Raw genomic sequence first — 21255 nt, forward strand, 5'->3', positions numbered from 1 at the left:
GTGTATGCAGAGAGACATAGATATAGCTGTAAACTGCTATGGACTAAATGTTTGTGAGCCCCCGACCCCTATGTGGAAGCCCCGACCCGGAGCCTGATGGTATTTGGAAGTGGGGCCCGTGGGAGGTAATTAGGTTTGGATGAGGTCCTGGGGACCGGAGCCCCCATGATGGGACTAGTGTCCTTACAAGAAGGGGAGGAGACAGCAGGGCTTCCTCTCTCTCTTTGCCAGGTGAGGACGCAGTCTGCGAGCCAGGAAGAGAGCCCTCACCAGGAACCAAACCTGCCAGCACCTTGATCGTGGACTTGCAGCCTCCAGAACTGTGAGAAGATAGATGTCTGTTTAAGCCCCCCGTCTACGGTATTCTGTTATAGCAGCTGGATCTGAGCTACAGACGTGCGGACAGACGTAGATCTGGGCATGTGAAGGGCACACAGGCTGGGCACGGTGTGCACCAGCGGGGGAATCCAGTGCGGGCATTCGGCTGTTCGTTATATATATCTTTCCATTTTTCTGTAGGTTTGAAACTTTTCCAAATAAAATGTTGGGGAAAACTAAAATACAAACAATTTAAGAATATACAAAGGAAATACACCACAATGTAAGTGGGGATTCATTTCTGGGAGGGGGGTTTGGTGGTGGTCTATGATTTTTAAATTTTCCCCTATGAACACTGATGACTTGTTTGGTTACATCCAAGAGGACAATTCGGAATGTACACAGGGTCAGAGCCAGCAGCGTCACTTCCAGGAACTGTTTTTAAGAAACGACGATTTAGCCCAGGGCCTGAGGACGCCCCTCTGCCCAGCGTGGCTCTTTGGGGAGGTCCTTTCCTTCTAATCGCCAAGGGTGGCCTGATGGTGCCTTCAAGGACAAGTGGAGGCTATGCTGCTGTTTGGCGAGTGACATGTCCATCTTCTTAGCTTAAACCTCAAGACTCATGGGAAAGGAGAGGGGCGGGGGGCAACCTCTGAGGTGCCTTGTACACTGGCTCCTGGGGGAACCCTGTAGGATTGAGCGCCAGGTACCTCAGAAGTAACCTGCTCACTAACATTCCTTGTAAAGACGTCCTTTCCTTCCTCGTCTCGCTTCCCTCCAGAAGAACACCTGTACCTCCCCCTCAGTCAAGGAATAGCATTCATTCACTCTCCCTCTAATTACCTTCTGAAGTGGGGAACAGGGGCCCATATTTGCAACAAGAAAAGGTGGGGCCAGCCTGGTGGTGCAGCGGTTAAGTGCGCATGTTCCGCTTCAGCGGCCCGGGGTTCGCTGGTTGGGATCCCGGGGCAGACATGGCAGCGCTTGGCACACCATGCTGTGGCAGCGTCCCACATATAAAGTAGAGGAAGATGGGCACAGATGTTAGCTCAGGGCCAGTCTTCCTCAGCAAAAAGAGGAGGATTTGGCAGAAGTTAGCTCAGGGCTAATCTTCCTCAAAAGAAACCAAAAACAAACAACAAAAGGTGACCTGGTTGTCTAAGGGGGACAGAGTTTCTGTTCGGGATGAGGAAAAAGTTCTGGAAATAGATGGTGCTGCTGGCTGCACAACATTGTGAATGTACTTAATGCCACTGTAATGCACCCTTGAAAATAGTTAAAATGATCAGTTTTGTGTTATATATATCTTGCTACAGTTTAAAGAGAAAAGGTAATTGGTCATGAGAAATTAGTTTAGTTTCTGCTCGTTTCACCCGCAACGGGTCAACACCAGCTGGGTGTACTGGCGGACAGCTCTGACAGTGATCACCCAGCGTCAGGGCAGACCCCACAAGACAGACCCCCGCTCCAGACACCAGCCAGAAGTGGGATTCCCAGGCCACCTCACTTCTGAGGGACGGGCTACAAATTCGGGGCCTCCTACAACCCCCTCATGTTCGATAATTCGCTAGAACGACTCACAGAATTCCCTGAAGACATTATACTTATAATTACAGTTTTATTATAAAAGACACACCCTGACCGGCGAGCCCTCTCTCTTCTACTTTTCTAAGCAGACTCCTAATGTGATGTGACATTGGTTTCGGTCCTTGCAGGAGCCCCAGGCCAGGCAGGCGCAGTGAGGGGGTGAGGAATGACAGGCATGTGGGGAAGGAAGCAAGAGGAGGTGAAACCAAGCCCAGATCCAGGGCCGAGGACTTGAATGCGAGGAAGATGACGCTATGATTCACCTGGGACAGTGTGAGGCAAGAATAGAAGGGTGGGGACCAGCGTCTCCTCGCTTCTGAAGCTCGCCGGCCTGCCTCCGCGGTGGACGCGGTTTGCCTCTTGAAGGATGCTGACCTCATGCCTGCACAGCCCAATCTGCTCTCCGTCGGGTGGCATAGGAGGGTGTCGTTCCCCACACCCTCAGTACCCCTGCCCAGCATCAACTTAATCATTTTGGCCAGTCTGCTGAGCGGACAGGGCCATCTCGCTGTGCCATCCTCTTTCTGTAACCTGAGTGAGCCCGAGCATCATTTTGCAGGACCGCTGGCTATATGCACTTCTTGGCTGTGACCTGGGCGCCCAAGGTGACTGGCTGGTAACCCTGCCCACAAGGTCAGGAGCCGACTGAGGGCCTGAGAGCCCTAACCCTAACCCACCCCCTGGGCCAGGAAGCAGGCGGATGAGAAAGGAGGCAGCCCTCCTGAAAGGGGGCAGGAGGCTTGGGACGGAGGTGAACTGGACATCGGACACAGGCGCTGGGGAGAAGATGCAGAATGCAGGCAGACGCAAATCCAAACCACGAGGAGATTGCACTTCACACCCACTGGGACGGCTATAACCAAAGTCAGGTCGCAAGTGTTGGTGAGGCTGTGCTGAAATCGGCACTCTCCTACGGTGCTGGTGGGAAGGGAAAACGGCGCAGTCAGTGTCCAGAACAGGCAGATCTGGAGAGACAGGAAGGAGCCTGGAGGGTGTCCGTGGCTGCCGATGTGGGGAGGTTGGGAGGAAGTGGGGAGTGACTGCTAATGGATTCGGGGTTTCCATTTAGGGTGACGAGGATGTTCTAGAATTGATTGTGGTGATGACTGCACAGGCCTGCAAATATTCTTAAAACCATTGAATTGTCACTTTGAATGGACTGCATGATATGTGAATTCCATCTTAGTAAAGGTATTTAAGACAAAACAAAAGATGAATGGATGCCAGGGCTGGCCAGGCCTCACGCAGAGCTGTCTGGCCCCAGGCGAGGTGCCAGGGGTGACATAGGAGAGGTGGGAACTCTGTGGCAGCATGGCCCTGGACCCCTAGGACCCCAAGCGGAACTGAACCCCTTCCACTACCCCACACAGAGGTGCTGCCAAAGCCAGGGGAAGTTCATCATCCCCCCGGACCCCCAGAAGACAGAGGCTGCAGGCTGCAGGCTGCAGCACACACACCAGGAAACTCGAGGTGGGTCCTGGCCCCGCTGGCAGCTTCCCCTTCTCATCCTTCTGCTTTCTGGGGGCCGCGGAGACCCCCTTCTTTCTCCCTCCTTCGTAGGAGCGCCGTGCTCTGCGGAGGGGCTCGTCTGCTACTGGACATGGGGTCTGTGCCAATGACTGAGCGGTGTCCCAGCTTCCCACTGTGTGATCTTGGACAAGTGTCCTGCCCTTTCTGGGCCCAGTCTATCTGTCACTAGGTGAGGGGTATGCACAAGAACTTCTCAGCCAGACAGAGTGTCTGGGGCTTTCCTGGTCCCTTTCCACAGCTCTCAGTGACAGGACTGGGGGGAGTGCCGCTCTGCAAGTCACCAGGGGCAGCCCCTCTTCCGTTCTGCCCTCCTCCTAGGGCCTTCCAGGCCCCACATCCCCATTTGTGTGTGATGGGAAGTCCTCTGGGTGTCCCAGGAGAACTTCCAACTGGCCACATATGCGGGTGTGGGGGTGGGGGCAAAGAAAAGAGGCTCATCTCCTGGTTGTTGGTGGAAACCACCTGAGGGTCAGGGCATGGGAGTGGCACCTGCCGCCCCCTTCAAGGTCTCCCAGAGCCATTGCCAAGGGCCAAGGAAGCCGCATCTCTGAACCTGGGTTGGGGGAGGGGCTGGTGGCAACCTGGGCGATTGGGTTTCTCTTTTCTGTTACAGAATAAAATGACAACGGATGCCTAGATTTGGGCGCCGTCTGGTGCAAAGGCGTCCTTGATGGAACAGCGTGCTACCGAAGGGCTACAGCGCGATCTGGCTTTGATGACAAGCCAATAGTCCTAAGAACGCGCTAGAAATTGGGGTCTTTCTTCTTTTCCTCCCGGCTGATTATATTGTAAATGAGCGGATGTTACAGAAGCAGAAGAGAGCAAGAGCGATGTCCTTTCTGAGAAGGGGAACCCGCGTGGGCACCAAAAGGGAGCTCCGCGGGCGGCGCGCCCCGCGCCCCGAGGGAGGAGCCCCAGCACGGCTCGCACTCGGGGGGAGCCGTCTGTCCGCCGCCCCGGGGCGGCCGCCCTTGGGATGGAGGACAGAAACCTCGGCACCGACCCGATGCTTCGAGGGGGACTCTCCAAGCCCCGGGGTTAGTGGAACTCAAGGTGACAGGAGGTAACCGGGCGGGGAGGCCGGGCTGGAACAGGCAGCGCCAACGTGACGGGAGAGGCTCTGCTCCGGAGGGACGGGCTTGGGGCAGCGGTTGGGGTGGGGGTCCTGGTCGCTCGCCCTTCTCCGCTCCCAGGAGGCCGAGCGCCCGGGATGGCATCGCCGAGACCCCGTCCCCTGTACGGCGGGGGGGGGGCGCAAGAGGGAGGGACAGGGACTGGAGACGGAGGAGGTGGGCATGGCTCGCCTGCCCTCTCCTTGGCTGGGCCCCAGCGGCTGTGCCCTTGACCCGAGGGGGCGGCGGTCGCCCCTGCCCATCTGGGACCGGCTCCGGTGCCCTTCTGAGATGTGGGGGTGCTGTCGGCTCTGCCGCGTCCACTCCCTGGGGGCCTCAGCGTCCCTCCTTGGATCCTTTCGCGCTACCCACACCTGTCCACACTGCCGTCCTGCACGGAACTCCCTTCAATAAACCAAACGAATGCAGGCCCCGGGGTCCCGTTCGCCTGGCCCGGAGGTCCTGCGCAAAGGCGCCCCCGCAGCGCATCTGGGCCCCTCTGCCCGGCTCCGGCCGCTCCGTCCACTGCCCGCGGCGGCCGGGCGTCTGCACGTGCTGCGCCGGTTTCTAGAACACCCTCCCGGCCGAAGCTCCTCGGGAGACCGGCTCATAAATGGACCCTCTCCCGGGAGGGTCACTTTCTCCTCCGACCCTCCTGCTGGTCACTTTAAAAGACGGAAACAGAACACTTTATGGGCTGATTCCCACTTTGTCCCTAGGTGCATATCTACCAGGATGCGTACATTTAGGACGTGAAACACAGCTAAAAATTAACGATCATCTCTGGGCAGTGGGATTACAGGTGATCTTTTCATTCCATTTTGGTTTGTCAGGTGTTTGCTTAGTGTTCTGTAGGGAGCCTGCCAGGACTCGCAATATGTAGAAAATAACCACTAGGAAACAAAGAAATGACTGGAACGGAACTCCTTTCTGTACTGACTTCTCTGAGTCCAGGCTCTTCCCTGCCGGCAGCAATCAGCTCACACAGGGCCTGGGGCCGTACCCTCCTTTCCATGGCCCCAGGCCCTGCATGACCTGGTCACTGACTCCTCGTTCCTGCCCTACTATGCTGCACACTCTAAGCTCCAAGACTGGGATTTATATACGATTTCTTTTTTTGGCACAACCTCTTCTCACTGTCACCCCTGGGCCTTTGCACATGCTGTTCCCTGCGCCTGGTTGCTCCTGGACTTCACCCCAGGTGCTTTTTCCTTCTGTATGTTTTTCTTTTCTTTTCTTTTTAAAGATTGGCACCTGAACTAACAACTGTTGCCAATCTTTATTTTTTTCCTGCTTTTTTCTCCCCAAATCCCCCCAGTACATAGTTGTATATTTTAGTCATAGGTCCTTCTAGTTGTGGCATGTGGGACGCGGCCTCAACATGGCCTAATGAGCGGTGCCATGTCCGCACCCAGGATCCGAACCCTGGGCCGCCGAAGTGGAGCACGCGAACTTAACCACTCGGCCATGGGGCCAGCCTGTTTTTTTTTGCTTGTTTTTTTTTTTTTTAGGAAGATTGGCCCTGGGCTAATATCTGTTGCTGATCTTCCTCTACTTTGTATGTGGGATGCTGCCACAGCATGGCTTGATGAGCGGTGAGTAGGTCCATGTCAGGGGTTCTGAACCCATGAACCCCGGGCTGCCAAAGCGGAGCACGCGAACTTAACCACTATGCCATCAGCCCACCCCTGCCCCCTGTTGGTTTTAATCTGTATCCATTCACTGTAATAAACCGTAACCACGTGTATATCAGCTTTTCTGAGTCCTGTGAGTCCTTCTAGCAAATCATCGAGGCTGAGGGTGGTGTTGGGGACCCCTGACACAAGGCGATTTAAAGATCTGATTCACGTGAAATCCTTCCCACGGTGCCTGGAACCCAAGAAACATGAAATGGACAAGACTCATGCCCTCTGTGCCTCAGTTTCCTCCTCTGCAATGGGGCTCACAATCATCCTGCCCTTGTAGGGTGGGGGTGCTTATGACTTGGGGTGAAGACGCTCTTTCTTCCCAAGCGAGGGAGGAAAAGTAAGAGCCATAAAGGAAAAGATGGAAAAATCTGGTTTATTCACATTGAAAGACTGTTGTAGGACAAAAGACCCCACGAATAAGCATTAAGGACAAGTAAAGCAAGCGTTTCTCACAGGAAACTTAGATGTCCAAGAAACAGCTGGAAATATGCTCCAGCCACTAGGGCCCATCAGGGAGGCACCGGCCACATCCCCCACGCCCATCTCCTCACCCCAAGGCTCCAAAGAGAGGTTTGCCAGAAGGAATCGCCCTCTCAAACTGAGGGACAGTCGGCAGACTCGGTGAAGAGCACCTATAAATAGCTATGAAAAAGACTGAACAGCCCCCCTAAAAGGGGAGGTGGTATATTGAACATTGGTCCCCAAACATGTCCACATCTCAGTCCTCCGAACCCGTGAATGTCACTTCATATGGCAACAGGGACCTCACCAATGTGATGAGTTAAGGACCCTGAGCTGGGAGACGGCCCTGGACTGGCCAGGTGGGCCTGACACGCAATCAGGTGGCTGGATTGAGGGAGGCAGGGGGACATGTGGCCACTGTAGTAGGTAGAAGGGTGGCCCCCAAAGAAATGTCCACATGCAAATCCCTGGGACACATGCATGTTGCCTGAGTTAGCAAAGGGACCTTGCAGATGCCACTAATTTAAGGATCTCAGAATTCCATCATCTGGATTACCCGGGGGGCCCTAAATCCAGGGGCCAGGGTCCTTATAAGAGACAGAAGAGGAGACACACACACACAGAGCAGAAAGCCATGTGAAGATGGAGCCAGAATGGACAGACGCAGCCACAAGCCCAGGAAAGCCTGGAGCCACCAGAAGCCGGAAGAGGCAAGGAACAGAGACTCCCCTAAAACCTTTGGAGGGAGCACAGCCCTGCCGACACTTTGATTTCAGCCTTGTGACTTCCGTTTTCTGGCCTGCCAAACGGTAAGAGAATAAACGTGTAAATAAATGTGTATTGTTTTAAGTCAACAAGTCAGGGGTAATTTGTTACAGTGGCCGCAGGAAACTAGTACAATGGGCAAGAACTTGAACAGATACTTCACAAAAGAAGATAAAAAGAATGGCCAATAAGGGCCCAGCCCCGTGGCTGAGCAGTTAAAGTTCTGTGTGCTCCACTTTGGTGGCCCAGGTTCTTGGGTTCGAATCCCACACGCAGACCTATTCCACTCACTAGCCATGCTGTGGTGCCATCCCACATACAAAATGGAGGAAGATCGGCATGGATGTTAGCTCAGGGCGAATCTTCCTCAGCAAAAAAAAAAAAAAAAAAAAAAAAAGAATGGCCAATAAGCACATATAAAGATGCGCAACATCATTACTCATCAGAGAAAGACAAATTAAAACCATGATAAGATACCACTACATACTTACTAGAATGATTAAAATTAAAAAGGAGAAGAAAGAAAAGACTGTCAATATGGATCACTGTTAGGGATGTGGAGCTGCTGGAACTTTCTTCCGGGGGGGGAGGGATGAGGGAGGGAGCGGGAGGAGAATGTCATATGGTACGGTCACTTTAAAAAAACTGGCCGTTGCCCCTAAGAGTAAACACACACTCGTCCCGTGACCCAGGAGGCCCAGTCCTCGACATTCCCAAGGGAAATGAGCACCGGCCCACCAAACCCTCGAACAGCGTGGTCCTAGCAGCTTTGCTCATCACAGCAAACACCAGGTCAACCTGCGTGCCGGTGATCGGTTAGCTGGGAAACAAAGTGTTATAGTCGACAATGGAATACAACATGACAACAAAAAACAACAAATGGTTGCTACACAGAACAACACGGCTGCATCCCTCAGATTTTATGTTGAGCCAAAGAAGCCAGATCCAAAAAAGAACATTGCACAGGAGTCCATTGATTCAAAGTTCAGGAACAGGCAAATCTAATGTGTAGCGACAGGTTCCAGAACAGCGGTCACCGCTGGGAGGGGGTGCTGCCTGGGAGGCGGCAGGAGGGAGCCTTTGGGGTCCTGGAACGTCCGCTCTCTCGACCCGGGTGCTGCTTACGCGTGTGTGCCCTTTGTGAGCATCACTGAGCCACAGGTCAGTGCGGTTGACACGCTATACTGTGTGTTTCATTCCAACTAAAAGAAAAACTGGAGGAAAAGGGAAATATCCAATAAGAAAAATGACCCAAGGATAGAAACAGAGCTTTGACAATCTGGAAAAAAATAAGCTGCCCAATAAAACATGAGCTATAAAAGGTATGATTACTCTTTCGACACATACTACTTAAATGTGCTGTCAGAATATTCGTATCCAGAGTTGAGAAATTATTTTTCCTCCCAGGCAACAGAACAGAAAGCCATGAGAAGTCTCTGGAAAATCCAGGCCCTCCACACCCCCAGCAAAGTGGAGTCATCTTGTTCTGTCTTTCTCTTTTCTGCTTTTTCTCCCCAAATCCCCCCAGTACATAGTTGTATATTCTAGTTGTGGGTCCTTCTACTCGTGGCGTGTGGGACGCCACCTCAGCGTGGCCCGATGAGCGGTGCCATGTCCGTGCCCAGGATCCGAACCGCCGAAACCCTGGACCGCCAAAGTGGAGCACGCGAACTTAACCATTCGGCCATGGGGCCGGCCCTTGTTCTTTCTTTAATTAGGAGGTCAGAGTTACTCAGGATGAGCCATCGGAAGGAGGCTGTGGGAGTGTCTTCATTCCCTGTGGCGGCCGTAACGTACTACCATGAACTTGATGACTTAAAACAGCAGAAATTGGTTCTCTCACAGTTCTGGAGGACAGAAGTCCCAGCTCAGCATCACTGGGCTGAAATCAAGCTGTCAGCCGGGCTGTGCTCCCTCCAAAAGCTCGAGGAGAGAATCTGTGCTTTTCCTGTTTGTTTGTTCTGATCGTACCGGGAGTCACGCTTGTTCAGTGTCCTGGTTGCATATATCTTGTTCATCACGTCTTTGCATCTCTATCTAAAGAAATGAGGAAAGTGGGGTTCAGAGACTAACCTTCCTGGGGTCACACAGGAGAAGAGCCAGGACTGGAACTTACTTCTCTTGAATCATAGTGCAATGCCCATTTCACTACCACCACAGCATGCTTTGAGATCGGCCCTCCTGGGCCAGCCCCAGTGGGCTAGGGGTTAAGTTCAGTGTACTCTGCTTTGGCAGCCCGGGTTTGGTTCCTGGGTGTGGACCTACACCACTCATCTGTCAGTGGCCATGCTGTGGCGGTGGCTCACACACAAAAAGAAGAAGGCTGGCAACAGATGTTAGCTCAGGGCCAATCTTCCTCAGCAAAAAAAAAGATCAGTCCTCCAGAGGCTAATTATAAAATAACTCAGTGTTGATAAATAGAATCTCAACTGTTTTTAAAGTTTCTGTTGAATACATCAACTTTATATTTTAGCTCAAAGACCATGACAACTGTCCACTGAAGATCGAAACACAGACTTTCTTTTTCACGACTTTATAAACACAAAAGGTTTTCCGTGTGCATTGTGAACCTTACTGAATATTATCATAAACAAATGAAATTTTTATTCTCTATTACAGAGATGCTGAATCTAAGTAGAAAAGGATTTCTATAATATCTATTTCCTGACATGCATACGAGAAAATTCGGCTGGTTGAGGGACAGTCCTCAGCCATCTTCTGGCTAAGGCCGCCCAAAATAGCTGAGTCGTGCAGCGCGAAGAATACGGACTTTGAAGTCACAAAGCTTGCTGGTTCACTCGCAGATGCTAATTTACCAGCTGAAATGAGATTTGGGTGGTAACAATTTCTTTTAGCTAGTTTCTCGAAAGAATTAAAAATAGGGTTCTAAATATTTTGAAGGCGGCTTGAGAGGGCTATTTTGCAGGGGGAACTTCCGTTACCCAAAAGTGGCAACAATTCTAAATAGCTTCTCCCTAGGGATGCACGGCCCATCCCCTTTCCTGACATCCTCCTGTGTTCTCATTCTTTGTGCATCTTTCACAAGTTTCCTACCACTTAGTGGTCATTGTCTCATCACCCACTTCCTTCCAAATGCTTTTTTCTCCATCTTATTTTATGGCTTTATGATAAATTTTCAGGTACGTTTATACAGCCATACATCAAACAGCGTGGCCCCGAGCAGTAAGAGCGGACAGTTTCGCTCTTGTCCCTTTACACGTGTCTGTAGCGTATCCAGGATTCTCACCCTGCTTCTGGGCTTTCCAAAGGGGGATCTGCCCTTTGCCTCTTCCAGCCCTGTGGCTGCTGGCGCTCCTCGGCTCGTGGCTGCCTCATGGCGATCTCTGCCTCTGAAGTCAGTTACCGTCTCATCTTCCACGTGTCATCTCCCTCTGACGGTCTCGTGTGAGCGCCCTGTGATGGCACTTAGGCTCTGCTGGATAATCCCGAAAAATCTCTTCACCTTAAGATCTTTAACGTAATTACATCTGCAAAGGTGTCATCACATCAGGTCACCTTCGCAGGTTCTGGGGATTGAGACCTAAGCTCTCTGGGGGCCACCATTCAGCCCACTACCAGGTGGAAGGGCCCAGAAGCCACGGGCTGGCTGGGGATCTTGTGACTCTCGTGGATTCACTGTGGGAGAGTCAGTGAGTGACAGAGAGAGGTCTGAAGGGTCCACACCAGCAAGGTGCCCGTGGGGAGGAACTGAGGCCCCCGGCAAAGAGCCAGTGCCTTTCCCAGCCATGTGGGTGAATCCTCGGAAGTGGACCCTCCGGCCCCTGTCAAGTCTTTGGATGACTGCAGCCCCCGCCCAGACCTCATGCCAGACCCCGAGCCAGAACCACATGGCCAAGCCCCCCCTCACTTTCCGACCCTCAGCAAGTGTGTGCGATAACAAATGTTTACTGTTTATTGTGTTAAGTTTTGGAGTAATGTGACCAGTACCTAATAGACGTGGCAAGAGGGGAGGGCTCGGGGCTGGAGAGGGCCCTCTGGGGGACGTCATCCTTACGGAAATCTCCTTTTTCTCAAGGACACTGAATTTCTGGGCTGTTACGTAAGTGGAACTTAATTTAGGAAAGCTGCAGAGCACAGCTTTCATCACCTACCACTGTGCCTGCTTGGGGCCTGACCAGCCAGGAGCCATACCCAATGTGACCGCCGGTGTCCCAAAGGAGATGCAGACATGGGGAGGACATAACATCTGGCCACATGTTCCCAGGAGAGGCTCCTGTTCGAGTGGGATGTGGGAATTCTGGGGATGCTAAGGTCTGGAAGATGAACTCTGACCTCTGCTTACATGGCCCCCCAACTCCAGGATGGCAGATATTCCCCACCTGGCACCGCCTCCAGAACACTTTTAAGCTAACAGGTGACATTCACCCGCCAGATGGAAAGCCTGATGCTGCTCTCAGTTCCATCATCGAAACCCTCTACGCTTCAGAGGTTATTCATGTGGGGCAACAAGCAAAGCCCGGTCCTCGTGGCTGGGGGCGATGAAATGGGGCTGTGATGAAGACAAAAGATACAAATTCGCCCCCAAATCAATCTTGCAACATAAAGACACAATGTTTTTCAAGGAAGTTGAGAAGCTGCTTCAGCAATGCATTTCAACAATAGGTGAGTGGATAAATAGACTGTGGTACATCCATTCAGTGGAACATTATTCAGTGCTGAAAAGAAACAGGCTGTCAAGCCAGGAAAAGACATGGAGAGGGCTTAAATGCCCATGGCTAAGTGAAAGAAGCCAATCGGAAAAGCCTGCCTACTGCATGAGTCCAACTAGATGACACTCTGGAAAAGGCAAATGGATAGAGACAGCAGAAAGATCAGGGGCTGCGGGGCTCAGGGTGGGGAGGGAGGGGTGAACAGGTGGGGCGCAGGGGATTTTTAGGGCAGTGAAACCATTCTGTAGGATCCCGTAACGGTGGATACGTGTCAGTGTACATTTGTCCAAAGCCACAGAATGTACACCACCACAAGTGAGCCCTAACGTAAACTGCGGCCTTTAGTTATGTGTCAGCACTGACTCATCCATTGTAACAGACGTGCCGCACTAATGCAACAGGCTGATAACAGGGGCAACTCTGTGTGTGTGTGTGTGTGTAAGGCGATACATGGGAACTTTCTGTACTTTCTGCTCAATTTTTCTGGAAACCTGACAGTGCTCAAAAAATAAAGTCTATTCATCTTTTTAAAAAATGCATGTCAAGGACCGAAGGCACAAGAATAACTCAGAGAAGTTTGCAAATAAGAACAAGACTGCCGGGTTGCCTAGAAGAGACCAGAGTATACTTTCAAACTCTTGTCATTCAAGATGTGATGGCGAGCTTATACGGTGATGTACGCCAATTATCTCTGAATAAAACTGGAGGGAAAAAGAAACTAAGAACGTGCATATGAACCAAAAAACAAGAAAACCGTGATGATGATGGCACAGGATGGACAAACGGACGGCAGGACAGGATGGAGAAAGAGGTGCCTGTGTGAGGGGACAGTAGCAGATGCTGCTGTCCAGGCTCGGGCGAGAAGGGGAAGGATGGACTGTCCCATGTGCTTCGAGACATCAGCCACCCCATTCATTAGGAAATTGAAGAAGGCAGATTCCGACCTTACACTCGTCAAAAAACAAAACACATGGGCCAGCCGGATGGCATAGTCGTTAGGTTTGTGCGCTCTGCTTTGGTGGCCTGGGGTTCACAGGCCCAGATGCTGGGCACGGACCTGGCATGACTGGTCAAGTCACGCTGTAGAGATGTCCCACATAAAATAGAGGAAGATGGATGCAGATGTTAGCTCAGCGAGAATCTTCCTCAAGTAAAAAGAGGAAGATTCGTAACAGAGGTTAGCTCAGGGCCAGTCTTCCTCACCAAAAAAACCAAAACAACAAAAACAAAAACAAAATAACCCCACAATGCTTAATTTCAATGAACAACTTGAACACAAAACTTGAATAAAAATATTAGAAGAAAGTAGAGTTGAAGATATAAATCCTTGAGGTACGGGAGCCCTTCTCAAAAAAAGACAGAAAAAACAAATGCCTGAAAGGAAAAAGACAAATAGAAGTGTTTACTTTAAAGTGAAAAGCTTCAGTAGGACCACACACACCAGAAACAAACATTAAAGAGAGAGTGAAAACAGGCATTTTTCAAAAGCAGCACAAACGTCCAGTAAATGATTGAAAAGACGCTCAACCTACAGGTAAAGAGGAAAATGCAAATTAAAAGAACAATGAAATCCCACTTCTACGGTTTGAAAAATTAAAAAGTTTGATAATTTCAAGTGTCGACAGTTCCTCTGCCGAGGGGGCATTTTTATATGTATTAACTATAAACTTTTCAATGTATTCAGTTCTTTTGGCTTTTGGTAGCTCCCTACGGAAATGCTCACACCGGCCAGGGAGGCGCGGGCAGACGGCTCAGTGTCGCAAGAGGAAAGAAGGGGACAGTGTCCGTGCCCACAAAAAGGGGAATCTTAAGTAAACCTCGCACGGCCAGACCACTTCTGACAGGGTTCTGCCACAGTCCCCCAAACCGGAGACAGGATTCCTTTAGTGAGGGGACTTTGGTTTCTCTGAAATGGATGAATTTTTTTTTTTTTTGAGGAAGATTAGTCCTGAGCTAACATCTGCTGCCAATCCTCCTCTTTTTGCTGAGGAAGACTGGCCCTGAGCTAACATCTGTGCCCATCTTCCTCTACTTTATATGTGGGATGCCTGCCACAGCATGGCGTGCCAAGTGGTGCCATGTCCACACCCGGGATCCGAACCGGCAAACCCCAGGCCGCCCAAGTGGGATGTGCGAACTTAACTGCTGTGCCACCGGGCCAGCCCCCTGAAATGGATGAACTTTTATGAAGAGATAGCAATTTAGAAAAAAGAAATATCACGGCACAAGGATGTGCCCTTAGAGCGAGGGGCACATCTTGGATATGATGGAGCCCACAGTGCCCCGCAGGTCCATGTGAGCCCTTCCCTGGTGGAGCCGCCCCTGGGGAGCCGGCCTGGCACTGCCTGTCCGGGGGTGAGGGGAGCCCCACAACCAGGGTCCCACGGCCTCCTTCCTCCAGGATGTCCCTGATGGAGGGGCGGGCGAGATGAAGGCCGTCAGTTACACAGCTTGAGAAGGAGCTCAGTGACGTCACTCGTTAGTAAGGACGAGGACTGTCTTTCCCACGGCCCCGTGGGCTACAATGCAGAATAAACAACAGAAGCCTGCCCGAGGGAGCCCAAATCTGAGACCCCAGGGCCGAGGGAAGGGCAGGCAGGGGCTGATCCTTATCTCCCCACGTCTGGTTCAGCTCAGGACTGTCTGCTCCACCTCTGAAATGTTCACGTGCCCAGAATCCCACTTCTTCCTACCTCCAGCGGCTCCGCCTGCTCCAGCCACCGTCACCTCCCGCCTGGACAATCACAGTCACCTCTTCACTGGGCTGGCGGCTTCCACCTTCTCCCCGCCACAGTCTGCTCCCCACGTGGCTGTCTGAGGGATCCTGTTAAAACTAAGTGAGCTCCTGTCCTTCCTCTGCTCAGAGCCGTCCTGTGGTTCCCGCCTCACCCGGAGTAAAAAAGCCCCAATCTTCACCGTGGCCCAAGGCAGCCCACTTTGTGCAGGCTCGTATGATACACACATACGAATACGCTTTTCTTTACAAAATGGAATAAAAGGAAAAAGAAAGTAACAGAGTCCACTTTGCACATGGTGAGGGCAAGAAGTGTTTAGCGGAACCTTGTCCTAACAAGATATATAATATAGAGGCCGGCCTGCTGGTGCCGTGGTTAAGTTTGCATGTTCTGCTTCGGCGGCCCGGGGTTCACTAGTTCGGATCCCGGCTGCCGCTTGGCAAGCCATGCTGTGACAGGCGTCCCACGTGTAAAGTAGAGGAAGATGATCATGGATGTTAGCTCAGGGCCAGTCTTCCTCAGCAAAAAGAGGAGGATTGGCAGTAGTTAGCTCAGGGCTAATCTTCCTCAAAAAAAAAAAAAAAAAAAAGGGCCGGCTCCGTGGCCGAGTGGTTGAGTTCGCGCGCTCCGCTGCGCCGGCCCAGGGTTCAGATCTTGGGCGCGGACATGGCACCGCTCGTCAGGCCACATTGAGGCGGTGTCCGACATCCTACAACTAGAAGGACCTGCAACTAAGATATACAACTATGTACAGGGCGGGTTTGGGGAGATAAAGCAGAAAAAAAAAAAAAAAAAAAGAAGAGGATTGGCAACAGTTGTTAGCCCAGGTGCCAATCTTTAAAAAAAAAAAAGATATATAACATATAATGTATGATATGAATATATACTGTTATGTAATACATATAATGGTTTTATGTTGATAAAACATATTATATATATATACACATACATATCTGTAGTTTTTCTTCATGAAATGGAATACAATAGAATAGGAACTATTAGACTACACTGCACACATTAAAGGTAATTATTTAGTGAAACTTCCATTCCAATGATACATATATACTGGCAAACACACACACATAATATACAGTGTTATGTTACATATTACATAAAATGTATTTTTATATTCCATTATGTACTATGTCACATAATGCATGAATTATGCGATATTTAGACTACATATACATAGGGTGAATTGTGAATTATCTAAACCTGTCTGTGGTGGATTATAGAAACTACACGTCTTCTTGTGGCTTGCTGCCGTAGGTGGAGATGGACACAGAGACCCGCGTGCAGGGGGGTTACTGCAGGGTCTCCGGGAACAGCTCCTGCGGGTGGGGAGTGACGGCTGCGAGAACAGGCAGAGAAAAGCTGAAGCACGACGCAGTCCCGACAGTGGATCCGATGGGCCGCCCGGAGCTGGTATGATGCTCCGGAGCTGCGCCAACTGAGACAAAGGGGCCAGCCTTTGTTCTCCTGACCCCTCCCCCGCCCTCTCCTACTCTACTCCAGCGGGCAGTAAACTCTATGGAAATGGAGAGACAGTAAATATTTTCGTCTTTGAAGGCCGTATGATATCTATCCCAAACACAGTCCTCAACTCTGCCATGGCAGTGCGAAAGCAGCCACAGAAAATATCTATATGAATGAGGGTGACTGTGTCCCAGTGAACCTTTATCAACACAGACAGACAGCAGGCTGCCGGATTTGGCCCGAGGGCCTTAGTCCGGTCACTCCTGCTCTGTTCTGACAGCTATAACCCCTTGCTGTTCCAGGAACAGGCTAACCCCACACTGGCCTCAGGACCTTTGTACATACTAACCACCCTTTCTCCCTCCCTGGCAGCTGCCTCCAGGGCTCAGGGCAAACCTCGCCCCTCCCGGAGCACCTGACCCAACCCAGCCGTCCCCACTGCTGAACTCAGACACTGGATTAGCTCTTCTTCAGTGTCGTCTCCCACACCAGGTATTCGCTCCACGAGGGCGGGACCTGGTCTGGTTCCCGGCTGATTCCCAGCTCCTAGAATGGGGCCGGGCGCGCAGGAGATGCTCAGGAAACACTTGTCTAACGAGCGCGTGGGTGATGCCCTCTCGATTCTCCTTCGGACATGCTGCTCCTGTCTCTGTTCCATGGGGCTGAGGACCCCAGGCCTGGGCACACAGTCACAGTGGCTAGCACAGGGATGGTGGCCGTGTGGGCCATCAAGCAGGCGGGGGTTTATGAGGTCCATTTCCTCCCGGGTGGCTCCCTCTGGGCAAAGGCCTGCCGGGCAGGGAAACCAACAGGGCCTGCCAGGACGTGGGAGAGGCGGAGCCCTCGGGACTCGGTTTGAGGCTTTTGGGAGCCAGTGTTGAAGGGGTTTCTGTCCTTTCCGCCCGAGTCCCGAGTCCCTCAGGATGGGAGGAGCCTGATGCAGCCCGGCACCCTCCCAAATCACCACGGGGCAGGCACGTCATGTCGGAAAAGCATTGTCTGTATGGGCCTCTGTCCCTGCTCTGGACGGCGAGCCCCCTGAGGGCAGGGTTGGGGCTGTCCCGGTCACAGCTGGGACCCCAGCAGGGCACAGAGTGGGCACCCGGGTGAAAGCTTCTTGAAGGAAAGGATAAACGAAGGACACTTCTTCTAACGGGGGTTTTTTAAACATAAGAAAAACGCATCAACTTGAAGACCAGCAACCTCATTGACAAATTTATTCTGACCCCACTCCCCATGTCGCAAAGGTGTACAAAACTTTAGCTAGGAGGAAGCCAGAGTGGGGAACCACGCTCTGGCCTTGTGCATTTTAAGAGGGGACTCGGGTTCCACTTCCACACCCCTCGTTCCCACCCAGTGGGTGAGGCCGAGGCGTCCCACAAGGTCTGGCCACAGGCAAGGACCTGTCAGGGCTGAGTCTTGAGTCTCGATGTGAGGGCAATGTCATGTCGGGGTCAGGATGGTGCAGGGGTGAGGAGCTTGGGCTCTGGCCCAGACTGCCCATCTTCGCATCCCACTTCTGCTTCTCCCCTGCCTGTGTGACCCTGGGCAGGTGATTTGCCCTCTCTGTGCCTCAGTTTCCTCATGAATGAAACGAAGAAGATAACGTTATGGGGATTACGTAAAGCACTTAGAACAGTACCCAGCACACCTAACCAGAGCTCAATAAACAGGATCTGTTACGACAATGATCACTATTTATTGACATGATGGGCGGGGGAGGGGGCAGTCCCAGTCCCAGGCCTCCAGCAACCAGAACTCCAGCGATGGGTCAGTGCCAAGTGGAGCCCCCCGGGAACCATGGAAACCAGGCCCCGTTCCTGCTCACTGGCTCCATCCCTCCCCCCTTCATGCAGTGGTCTCTCTCTTGCCTTCTCCCCTCATCACTTATCCCACTCAGGTCACTTCCAGTTTTAAAGACACGCCCCCCCCCACCCCCCCCAGGGCCCCAGCTCCTCAGCTCCCTCTGCATCAGCTTCTCCCGCTCTTCCAGAAGGAATTAAGATGCCTTAGAAGCCCAGTTTCTTGACTTTCTCTCTGGGTAGGTCTCGTGTCCGGATCATTCGGAGCCCCATGGGGAAGTGAGGGGAGGGAGGAACGGGGAGAAAGGGCCCTGCCCCCCCCCAACCTGGAGCTGCTTGGAGACGGGCCCAGGGGGACAGAATGCAACCCCTGCCTCTGGGGTGCCGTGGCCTCTGTGGAGGTCCCCGCCGTGCCCCCAGCCCCCTACAGGCCCTGCACCCGGCTCCGCCTCCCTCCCTGGGCCCCCACTCTGCTCTCTTACTCCACCACCTTGGACAACCACCCTCATTGGCTGTGTGGCCTTGGGCAAGTCCCTTTGCCTCCCCCGGGCCTCAGTTTCCCCATCTGAGAAAGAATTCACAGGATGACTTCCTGCCCCTCACCCCATCAGAACCCTCTCAGCTTCTCTCCTATTTTGATGAGCTTTGCGCCATTTTCATCTGTCATCCTTCTCAGACACACCCTTACAATGCCTTCCTCAGCCGGGGCTCCTTTAATCGGGAAACATCTACAGTCTGAGCCACAGACAAGGCGGGGAGGCCCACGCCCCTCCCTGCTTGGGTGGGGAGCCCTGGGAGAGAAACCAAGCAGTGAAGGGCGGTTTCTGGACGGTTTCTCATGGGGAGGGCCAAATGCCCAATGGGGTTGGCAGGGATGCCAGCGTACTCTTGGGGTGGGGTGGGGGTGTAGTGTGTTGAATGGCGGCTCCCCAAAGGGGATGTCCCACCCCAACCCCTGGAACCTGTGAATGTGAGGTTATTGGGAAAAGGGTCTTTGTAGATGTCACTAAATTAAGGATCTCGAAGTGAAATCATCCTAGATTTAGGGTGGGCCTTAAATAGAACCCTCACTTATGAGAGACAGAGGAGGAGAAGGCCACGAGAAGATGGAAGGCAGAGACAGCAGACACACCAGGGAGCACCGGGAGCCCCCAGCAGTGGAAGAGGCAGGAAGGCCCCGGGGGAGCCTTCAGAGGGAGCACAGCCCCGCCGCCACCGTGATGGCAGGTCTCGGCCTCCAGAACAGGGAGAGAAGAAATTCCTGTTGTTTGAAGCCACCAGGTTGCGGTCATTTGTTACGGCAGTCCTGGGACACTAATAAAGGAGCTGAGAGCACTGGAAGGTGGCCCGGGCCAGTGGGATGGGGGTGGGACTCGGGGCCAGAGAGGCAGGAGGGCACCACTGCATGAAGGGGTACTGCCGGACCACCCCGAGCCCCGGGGAGGAGGGCACAAGCACGCGGATCAGCAGATCCGATGGAAGAAGAGGGATGAGATCGCCTAATCCACGGCCGGCAGTCCCGAGAGGCCAGCGATGAGGACAGCGGGGAAGGTAGGAAAGGGCGTGTCGGGAAGGGCCCAGGGACTCTGGGGACAGGTACACAGGGGGCCGGGGCTGAAAGACAGGCTGGGTTAGCCCTAGGCAGGATCAATTTTCCCACCACGTAAGCGGGGCTGGGAAGATGACCCCGCACAGCCATGGCCGCGGGCTGTGCCACAGACAGAAGGACACGGGATTCTGCTGGAATATTCCCCTTGGGGCCTCAGGGGAAGGACCACAGATCAGGTTAAGGGGGAAGATGGAATATTTGGTGGATCAGCTGCAAGCCAGATCCCTTTTTCCCCTCAAAGAGAGTGGCGATGCCCAGCTGGAGGCCAGCTTAGAAGGTGCGGGGACCACCAGCCATTGAAAGACACTGCATTTCCTTACAAGGGCTGTACCGATTGACAAAGGGAAGGGGGCGTTCCGGAGTAAAGGATGAGAGTCTCAGAGAGAGGTAACACTGATCAGGTCAATGGGGGCTGATGGGTTGATCCGGCTCCACTCGGGGGTCCATTTTCTCTTCTGCCAGAAGAGTGGGTGTGTTGTCCTGCTGGCTGGGCCCTTGTGGGTCTGTGTGGTCTGGGGCGGGGCTGGAGAGATGAGCCCTGTGGACGTCCGAACAAGCTAGAGGCCAGGCGGCTGTGCTGAAACACACAGTGGCAGGAGCCACGGGTCGGTAGGGGGTGACCGAATCCCAGTTCCATCAAGATCCAGGTGGTTTCCGCGGGGCCAGCACAGGCAGGGGCAGTGCGGGGAGAAGGCCACACGGGGCACACCTGGCCACGTCCAAGTTCAGACTTTAGCAGGCTCCTGTTCCTGGGATGTGGGTGGGGGCACCACAGGGGGCGCGGGTGGCGGGTCCCGGGTGCCCAGCTGGGCGCGCACCTCCTGCACCTGTGCCCGCAGCTCCTCCAGGGCGCCCTGCGGCGGCGCCACCTGCACCTGCGCCTGCAGAGCCTCGACTGCCAGTGCCAGGTGGCCCACCTCGGCCCGCATCGCGTCCCAGGCGGCTTGCTGCTGCTCCTCCTTGTTGCGCTGCTGCATCTGGTGGCGCCAGTACTCCAGCACCAGGCAGCCGCCGCCCACGATGAAGATGGTGGCCTCGCCCAGTAGTTCGGCGCCCAGCTCAGCGGCCGCCTCCTCGTTCAACGGCTTGATGACTGTGCCCCGGAAGCCCATGATGCGCATCTTGGTCCGCATCTCCACCCAGTGGTACACTGCAGGGGAAGAGAGGGGTCAGGTTGTGCACCAGGAGCCCCCTGCAAGCCCCGCCCCTCTGCGTCTCAGTATCCTAGTAGGAGCAATGGGGACATGGCAGCCAGAATCACGATGGGGGGCACTTTAAACCTGGTCTTGCCCTGGGAATGCCGACTGGGGTAACCCAAGAGCATCTTTTAAAATTGCCCAGGCTAGTGGTTAAGCTCGTGCATCCCACTTGGGTGGCCAGGGGTTCGCAGGTTCGGATCCCAGGCGCCAACCTAGCACCACTAGCCAAGCCATGCTGTGGAGGTGTCTCACATAAACAGAGGAAGACTAGCCACAGATGTTAGCTCAGTGACAATCTTCCC

At 53.2% G+C, this 21255-nt stretch overlaps 1 protein-coding gene across 2 annotated transcripts in view; it reads right to left on the bottom strand.

Annotated features, from left to right (window-relative positions):
- The window catches only part of OPA3 (outer mitochondrial membrane lipid metabolism regulator OPA3), a 90390-nt gene that overhangs the window by 23697 nt on the left and 45438 nt on the right, over positions 1 to 21255 (bottom strand). Inside the window, exon 2 of one of the 2 annotated variants that reach the window (XM_014860936.3) lies at positions 17532 to 20904. The exons of the other annotated variant lie outside the window; for it this stretch is intronic. Coding sequence (XP_014716422.1) covers positions 20480 to 20904 — 425 coding nt within the window. The 3' untranslated portion in view covers positions 17532 to 20479. Of the gene's footprint in view, positions 1 to 17531; positions 20905 to 21255 lie in introns of those variants that run through there. 2 annotated transcript variants of the gene reach the window in all.

This window comes from Equus asinus, chromosome 26, assembly GCF_041296235.1.
Source record: "Equus asinus isolate D_3611 breed Donkey chromosome 26, EquAss-T2T_v2, whole genome shotgun sequence".
Classification (NCBI taxonomy): domain Eukaryota; kingdom Metazoa; phylum Chordata; class Mammalia; order Perissodactyla; family Equidae; genus Equus; species Equus asinus.